Below are 9,300 nucleotides of genomic sequence, written 5' to 3' on the forward strand. Positions count from 1 at the left end.
AGCGTGGGGTTTTCTTTCTTGGTTGCTTCCTTTTTTTGTTTTAGATGTCTCAGCTCTTGGGTGTTAGGAACAAGAGGAATTGAAGTACAAGATAATCTTTGGTTACATAATGAATTCAAGACCAGTGTGGGAAACAGGAGACCCTGCCACGTCCCCCCCCCCCCAAAAAAAAAAAAAACCATTCACAAATTTCAGAAAGCTGTTAGCAGAATTAAAGAGTGTGCACACAAGGTGAAGAGAGTGCAAGAGTACATGTGTGCCTGTTGGTCTCTGGGGAGGTTGGTTGAAATCCCTTTGAGATGTCCACCCTCCCGTTATTCATGCCTCTGGGCTGTCTTTTCTTGGGCTGGCTTACACTTTTGTTATATTCCGAACAGTATCTATTTCCTGGACAGGCCACAGCCCTCCTTGAAGTGGAGGTTATAAGTGATGCCAAACATGTTGCTTTCTGTAGGCTGGGCATGGACGGACTGGAAGCTGCAGAGGGATCCAGCTCTGGAAGCTCAGATGATGACAGCGAAGAAACGCCTGGTACTTCAGGACTGAGCTGCTCTGCTCCAGAAAGTGGCAGTGATGATGTTGAGGTGGCAGCTGAAAGTCCTCAGAGTTCAGGAGGATTGAGCACAGACCTTGCATCACTGGCAAAACCACAGAGCCCAGTGACTGACTCTGGGCAAGACATTTTAGAGGATGGATACTCTGAGCTGGGAGACACATGCACAAAGGAACACAGGACGAGAAAGATGGTCAGAGAAACAGAGGAGCCCTCAGGGAGAAACGAGGCAGAGAGGCCTAAGCCCACAGAAAAGGACATAGCTGGAGCTGGGCTCAAGAAAACCGAAGAAACAGAAGGCATGACTGACAAGGACAGAGTTGCTGTGGTAACTTCTGAAGAAGACAGGGAAATTAGCCCCATTTCCAAGCTGGAGGAGGCAAGCCATCCAGGAGATGCAGTATGTTGGGTTTTTTTTCTTGTTTTGTTTGGAGACAAGGTCTGTCTTGTAGCCCAGGTTGGCTTGGAACTCATTATGTTGCCCAAAATGGCCTGGAACTCAGGTCTCCTGAGTATTGGGGTTTAGAGGAGGAAACCATCATTTTGTTTTGTTTTGGGGCACATGTCTAGAACCAAATTTATGTCATCTCTAAGGTAGGTGGATCATTAAGATGAAAATGTGAACTGAATATGGTGGTCACGCCTTTAATCCCAGCACTTGGGAAGCAGAGGTAGGAGGATTGACGTGAGTTCAAGATCACCCTGAGACTACATACTGAATTCCAGGTCCGCCTGAGCTACAGTGAGAACTGTGCCTTGAAGGGGTGGGGAGGGTGAAAATTTGTTTTACCTTCTCCTGCTGCTGCCTGGTAGAAAGTTGTTTACTTCTAAAAAGTATAGATGATGGGCTGGAGAGATGGCTTTAGCAGTTAAGGCATTTGCCTACAAAGCCAAAGGACCCTGGTTTGATTCCCCAGGACCCACGTTAGCCAGATGCACAAGGGAGTACATGCATCTGGAGTTCGTTTGCAGTAGCTGGAGGCCCTGATGTGCCCATTCTCTTTATCTATCTATTGCTCTCTCTCTCTCTCCCTCTTTCTCTGTCAAATAAATTTTTTAAAAAAGTATAGATGATAATTTTGTCTTGTACTTTCAAAATTTTGGAATTATACAGTTTTGCCACTAGGTGGTGTCCTTGGCTCCACATTTCATCGATTCTTTTTAATTTTTTTTTTGTTTTTTGAGTTAGGGTCTCACTCTAGCCCAGGCTGACCTGGAATTCACTCTGTAGTCTCAGGGTGGCCTCGAACTCATAGCAGTCCTCCTACTTCTACTTCCACCACCACGGCCAGCATCTGTTTTTTTGTTTTGTTTTGTTTTTGTTTGTTTTTTGAGTCAGGTTCTCACTGTAGCCCAGCTTGGCCTTGAACTCACAGTGATCCTCCTACCCCAGGCTCCGGAATCCTTGGATTAAGATGAGTACTGCCACACTGGAATATTTCATCAGCTCTATCTAAGATGCTTGTTTTCACACTTAGCATCTCTACAGTCATAGCTCAGTGGTGTGTTTATTCTTTAACCAGACAATAGCAGGGATATAGGGCACTTGAGGTTTGATAAAATAAGCTTATATTTCCTATCATTAAGTTGCTGTTCAGATTTCTTTCTATGTGAGACATGATTTGAAAAATAACTGACTTAAAGGTCTTTCCTTAAGAAAAAAATCCATTTTAAAATTTATCAATTAATGTTTTACTTTTATTTAGTTTTAAAAATATTTATTTTATTTGTATTTTATTTATTTGAGAGAGAAGAAGAGAGATAATGCTCACACCAGTGTCTTCAGCCACTGTAAACGAACTTCAAGGTGGGCGTGATAGTACGCCTTTAATTCCAGCATTTGTGAAGCAGAGGTAGGAGGATTGCCATGGGTTCAAGGCCAGCCTGAAAATACATAGTGAATTCCAGGTCAGCCTGACCTACAGTGAGACCCTATCTTGAGAAAACAAAAATCTCCTGATGCATGCATCTAGCTTACATGGGTCCTGGGGAATCGAGCCTGGGTCCTTTGGCTTTGCAGGCCATTGTCTTAGCTGCTAAGCCATCTCTTTAGCCCTATCAGTAGCTTTTTTTCCTACACTCAGGCTTTTGAACAAAGTCTCAAGCTAGGCATTGTGGCACACCCCTGTAATCCAGCATTCGGGAGGTGGAGGCAGGACCATCAGGAGTTCAAGGCCAGATTTGGCTATGTAGTTTGAGGTCAGCCTCGGTTACATGAAACTCCATCTCAAGCCCCTGCAACCCTTCAGGAAAAAGAAAAATCATTTTCATTGTCTATACTTACCATAAATAATTGATTATTCGCTGCCTTCAGTCAGTGAGCTTTTAGAATAGTGAAACCTGAACTCCCATAAATGTGAAGCTTAAAGCCTGTCCTTCATTTAACCAGCACCTCCCTCCACTCCTAGGAAACAAGAAGAAGGCTTAGTTGCCCTTTCCAGAGAGAACATTGGAATTTTAAAAATATTTTATTTATTTATTTGCAAGCAGAGAAAGAATGAATGAATGGGCATGCCAGGGCCTCCAGCTATTGCATATGAGTTTCAAGTGCCACTTTGTGCACCTGGCTTTATGTGAGTACTGGGGAAACGATTCTGGGCCCTTAAGCTTTGTAGGCAAGTGCTTTAACTGCTGAGCCATCTCTCCAGCCTGAATATTGGAATTTTTTATGGTAGGCTTTAATTTTTTTTGAATTGTGTATTTTGATCTAATTTAATTTTTTTCCGTTTTTAACATTTTCATACATGTGTTTTGTTGTTATCTCCCTTCCTTTTTTTTTTTTAATTATTTATTTATTTATTTGAGAGCGACAGACACAGAGAGAAAGACAGATAGAGGGAGAGAGAGAGAATGGGCGCGCCAGGGCTTCCAGCCTCTGCAAACGAACTCCAGACGCGTGCGCCCCCCTGTGCATCTGGCTAACGTGGGACCTGGGGAACCGAGCCTCGAACCGGGGTCCTTAGGCTTCACAGGCAAGCGCTTAACCGCTAAGCCATCTCTCCAGCCCCCCTTTCCCTTTTTTTAATTCATAGAGTTAAGTTAGGGTTGCTGGCCTGATCATGCATAGATTATTTACTGTGAGATGGGCAACTTTCTAGTGGCCATACCCATGATGAACCTTTCCCAGCAACCATTAGCTGCTCTGGGAGGTGTGGGGTCCTCGCCCATCACTGGTGAACTATTGACAGGCTCAACCTTGTGTTGGAAACGGCAGCTGCAGCGGTAATGAGTGGGATGGCCATGTCGTCCAGAAGACAGCATTTCTCAGCCCTCCTCCCGTCCTCCCGCTCTTACGTGCTGTCCACGCCCTCTTCTGAAAGGTCCCTGCGTGCGAGGCTTTAACTGGGTCCTTATACCATCTCTGGCATTGTGGCATAGTTATTGTTTTGATTTCTTGGGCTTTTTTTTTTTTTTTTTTCTTTTTCCGACTCCCTATGATATGGCATCAGGAGGTGGAGGCAGGAGAATCAGGAGTTCAAAGCCAGCTTTGGCTACATGAGACCCTGTTTTAAGGAAGGGAAAAAAATTGGTTTAGGAATTCCATATTTCTACTGCTGCACTGAATATTTGTTTCTAAGTATGTAAATAAGAAATTAGGTCATGAGGGACTGGAGAGATGGCTTAGCAGTTAAGGCACTTGCCTGCGGAGGCTAAGGACCCAGGTTCATTTCCTCAGTAGCCATGTGTTGCAGTCCGGTTCCCATTGCTGGTAGAAATCACCCAACCAAGAGCAGCTTCTGGGATAAAGAGATTTATTTTGACTTACAGGCTCGAGGGGAAGCTCCACAATGGCAAGGGAAATGATGGCATGAACAGAGGGTGGACATCACCCCCTGGCCAACATAAGATGGACAATAGCAACAGGAGAGTGTGCCAAACACTGGCAAGGGAAAACTGGCTATAACACCGCCTCCAACAATACACTCTCTCCAGGAGGCATTAATTCCCAAATCTCCATCAACTGGGAACCTAGCATTCCGAACACCTAAGTTTATGGGGGACACCTGAATCAAACCACCACACCATGTAAGCCAGGTGCACAAGATGGTGTCTGGAGTTTGCAGTGGCTAGAGGCTGTGGTGCACCTAATCTCTCTCTCAAGTAAATGAATAAAATAGTTTAAAAATAAATAAATTAGGACATGTATACTGAGCCTGTATGAAGTAGTAGCTAGCTGACAATCCGATAGCAAGATAACAATCAATTAAAGAACATTTCCAGGGGTTGGAGAGATGGCTCAGTGATTAAAGTACTAGCTTGTAGAGCCTGTTGGCCTACGTTCAATTCTCCAGTACTCATGTAAAGCCACACGCACAAATCGGCATATGTATCTGGAGTTCATTTGCAGTGACAGGAGGCACTGGTGCACTCACATTTCTCTCTGTCACATACATACATATGTAATTTCGTACGTACAGACATCACAGTTCCAGGCTGTGGAGCTAGCTCATCTGTTAAAGATGCTTACTTACAAAGCCTGCCAACCCAGGATCGATTCCCCAGTACCCATATAAAGCCAGATGCACAAAGTGGTACATGCATCTGAAGTTCATGTGCTAGAGGCCCTAGTGTGTCTTTCTCAAATAAATAAATAATAATAATAAAACAAAAATACAAAAAAAAAAATAGGGGCTGGAGAGATATCAGTTGAGGTACTTGCCTAAAGACCCAGGTTCAATTCCCCAGGGCCCACATAAGCAATGGCTGGAGGCCCAGGCATTCCCATTCTCATTCTGTCTGTCTCCTCTCTCTGCTTACAAATAAATAAATAAAAATATTTTTAGGGCTGGAGAGATGGCTTAGCAGTTAAGGCATTTGTCTGCAAAGCCAAAGGACCCATGTTCGATTCCCCAGGACCCACATAAGCCAAATGCACAAGGGGGTGCATGTGTCAGAAGTTAGTTTGCAGTGGCTAGAGCCCTGGTGTGCCCATTGTCTCTCTCTCCTCCCCCCTTCTCTCTCCCTCTTTTGCTCTGTCAAATAAATAAATAAATAAAATATTTAAGATTTTTTAAAAATTAAAAGAACCAGCTGTGGTGGTGCACGCCTTTAATCCCAGCACTCTGGAGGCAGAGGCAGGACTACTGTGAGACTACATAGTGAATTCCACGTCAGCCTGAGCTAGAGAAAAATCCTACCTTGAAAAACCAAAAGAAAAAGAAAATCCGTAAAAAATAAAATGAAGTTGGCAGTTAAAGTTTTTACTCAGAGGATGGAGCCTGTGTTAAAGTACTGCCCTTTTTCCCTTAGGTTCTTGGTCGAGGAGCTGTGGATTTGCTGGCATTCAGTTCTGCAGCAGAGCTCGAGTTGCTGGGTTTGGAGAGGCTCAAGTGTGAACTGATGGCGCTTGGACTGAAGTGCGGGGGGACCCTGCAGGAACGCGCAGCCAGACTCTTCTCTGTCAGAGGCCTTGCGAAGGAGCACATTGACCCAGCTTTATTTGCCAAGCCATCCAAAGGGAAGAAGAAATGAATTTCATTAGAGCTAACTTCTCATGTGTTTTCTACCAATTACTCCTGCCTGAGGTGGACTTGTGGCCAATACTCCCATTTATATTAAAAGCCAGTTTTTTAATGACCCAGTACTAACTAGGCTCTTTGTCATTATTATATTTGTAGAGTTATTGTATAAAATTATCTGGGCCTGAAATTTTCTTTGTAGGCAGCAAACTCTCTTTTTAGGTAGCTTGGTCTTATTCTTTTTGATGCTTTTTGCTAGTCTGATTTTGGGCCCTGGACAAGCCTGGAAGTCCCTGTGTAGCTGAGGTTGGCTGTAAACTTGCAGCAATCCTCCTGCCTCAGTCGTCCTCATGCTGAGGTTATAGGGGTGTAAGCTACCACACTTGCCTTGCCAGAAGGGTTTTTTAAAAATAATAAACAGAAAATTTTAAATATAGAACTATTCAGAATTTTAACTTTGCTTTGGGTTACTTAGATATTTTTAAGGAAGTTACCCATGTAACCCAAAGTTGTTAAGTTTGTAGACACAAAGGTACCTATAATTTTATACTGACAATTTTTTTTTTTATTCTAATACTGGTAATTTCTGTGTCTTTTCATGTTTGTAATCATATGTGCAATGCCAGGGATTGAACCTGTGGTCTTGTATACACCAGGCAAATACTGTACAACTGAACTAACCCCAGCCCCTCAGACTAGTGATAATTGTGATGCTTTTCCCTGATTAGTCAAGCTAGGCTTTGTTTTATTGGTCTGGTTTTCAAAGAATCATTTTTTGACTTTGTTAAATTTCCTGAATTCTTTTCAGTTTTATTCATTTCTGCTCTTAATTATTTCCCGTTTCTACTTAGCTTGGGTTTGCTCATTTTTCTTTAGAGAGAAACCGTGTGTGTGTGTGTGTGTGTGTGTGTGTGTGTGTGTGTGTGTGTGTGCGCGCGCATGCGCGCGCGCTGACCTGGAACTCTAGCCCAAGCGGGTCTTCAACTTGTGATTCTCTTACCTCCTAAGAGCTGGATTATAGGTGTGAGCCAATGCTCTTGGCTTGTTTCTTTCTTTTTTTGGCTGACTCTGTAGCCTCAGGCTGGGATTAAAGGCACATACGCCTGGCCTTTTTTTTTTTTTATTTTTATTTTTTTTAATAATTTTATTTGCAAGCACAGAGATAGAGAGGAGAGACAGAAAGAATGGGTGTGCCAAGGCCTTCAGCTTCTGCAAGGGAACTCCAGATACATGCGACACTTTGTGTATCTGGTTTTACGTAGTTACTGGGGAATTAAACCTGGGTCAGTAGACTTTGCAGGCAAGCGCCTTAACTGCTAAACCATCTCTCCAGCTCCTGACTTGTTTCTTTAAACTTCCTAAGTCTTAGATCATTAATTTTAGATTTTTAAAAAATACAGTGATTAGCCGGGTGTGGTGGCTCACGCCTTTAATCTCCGCACTTAGGAGGCAGAGGTAGGAGGAACACCTTGAGTTCAAGGCCAGCTTGAGAACTACATAGTGAATTCTAGGTCAGCTTGGGCGAGAGTGAGACCCTACCTCGAAAAACAAAATATAATAGTAATAATAAATTATATATACATACACTTTTTTTTGAGGTTGGGTCTCACTCTGGCCCAGGTTGACCTGGAATTCATTATGTAGTCTCAAGCTGGCATGTATTTGAGAGCGACAGAGAGAAAGAAGCAGAGAGGGGGGGGGGAGGGAGGGAGGGAGGGAGGGAGAGAGAATGGGCGTGCCAGGGCCTCCAGCCACTGCAAATGAACTCCACATGCATTCGCCATCTTGTGCATCTGGCTTACATGGGTCCTGGGGAATTGAGCCTGTGAACCTTAGGCTTCACAGGCAAGCGCTTAACTGCTAAGCCATCTCCAGCCTTTTTCTTCTTTAAAAAATGTATTTTTATTTATTGATTTGAGAGAGAGAGAGAGAATGGAAGTACCAGGCTCCAGTCACTGCAAACAAACTCCAGATGCTTGTGCATCTGGCTTATGTGGGTCCTGGTGAATAAAACCCAGGTCCTTTGGCTTTGCAGGCAAACAAACACTTTACTAAGCCACCTTCTCCAGCCCAAAAGTGTGTGTGTGTGTGTATGTGTATATATATACATACATACATACACATAAGTGTGTGTATATATACATATATATATATTTAAGCCAACCATGGTGCTCAAATTGCTCCTAAAGTAGTGTTTACAGGGAAATTCTTTAAATACACACACATTTGGTTTTTTCAAGGTAGGGTTTCACTGTATCCCAAGCTAACCTGAAACTCACTGTATAGCCCCAGGCTGGCCCTGAACTCACAGCAATCCTACCTTAGCCTCCCCAGTGCTGGGATTACAGACATAAGCCACTATGCCTAGTTTCATGCTGCTGGGAATCAAACCAAGGATTTATACCTGTTAGGCAAGTACTCTACCACCTGAGCTACATTCCTAGCCCTCTCTCTTTAATTCCACCAATTTTTGCTTTATAGTTTAAAGCTCTCAAGGTTATTATGAAGTTCTGTTTATCTTTGGTAACAGTTTTTTGTTCAAAGTACATTATCTGATGCGAATACAGCCACTCTAACCCTTTCTTAAAAGAAGTACACGCATTGGTGTGTAAGGTGGATACGTGCGTGCCACGACATGCACGTGGTGGCCAGCGGACACCTTTCACTGCTCTCCACGTCAGCCTTGCTGGTGGCAGAGGCTCGTGAGCTTCTGGAGGCTCTCGTGTCTCTGCTCCTACCTTGCTACAGGAATGAGGTCCTCACACGTGTGCCCCAATGTTTTACCTGCTGTGCCATCTCCCTAGCCCCCTGGTTGGTTTTGTGTGTGTGTAGGGTCTCTAGCTTCAGCTGATCTGGAACTTACTCTATAGACCCAGGCTGGCCTCAATGTCATGTGTATCCTCTCCTTCCCATGCAGGGCTCTTCCAAGTCTCACCATCAGAGTCCTGGCTGGCTTGGAGCTCAGTTCGTAGACCAAGCCTATTGTGAACTTGTCGCAATGCTGCCTCTGCCTCTTGAGCACTGGGATTATAAGTATGCACAACCACACCTCGCTTTGTTTTTCTCCTCGCTCTAGCTTTCTTGTGCTTGTTTCCACAGTATGTGTTTCTTTGTTCATTTACTTTCTGCCTCTGTCTTTCTGTTTAAATTTGTTTTTGTTTTTGTTTTTTTACATATAGCATATTCTTAGATCTTTCATTTTTATCTATTCTGTCTCTACTGCTTAACTGTTTATCAACATTAAATGTAGTCATTGATACGGTTAAATTTTAAGTTTGTTGGCTTTTT

General features: G+C 43.5%; 1 protein-coding gene across 1 annotated transcript in view; it reads left to right on the forward strand.

Annotated features, from left to right (window-relative positions):
* Sde2 (SDE2 telomere maintenance homolog) overlaps positions 1-6,137 on the forward strand; it is a 7,113-nt gene extending 976 nt beyond the window's left edge. The window contains exons 3-4 of the mRNA XM_045144122.1: positions 396-953; positions 5,804-6,137. Coding sequence (XP_045000057.1) covers positions 396-953; positions 5,804-6,025 — 780 coding nt within the window. The 3' untranslated portion in view covers positions 6,026-6,137. The remainder of the gene's footprint in view (positions 1-395; positions 954-5,803) is intronic.
* The last annotated feature ends 3,163 nt before the right edge of the window (positions 6,138-9,300 follow it).

This window comes from Jaculus jaculus, chromosome 1 (genome assembly GCF_020740685.1).
Source record: "Jaculus jaculus isolate mJacJac1 chromosome 1, mJacJac1.mat.Y.cur, whole genome shotgun sequence".
NCBI lineage: Eukaryota > Metazoa > Chordata > Mammalia > Rodentia > Dipodidae > Jaculus > Jaculus jaculus.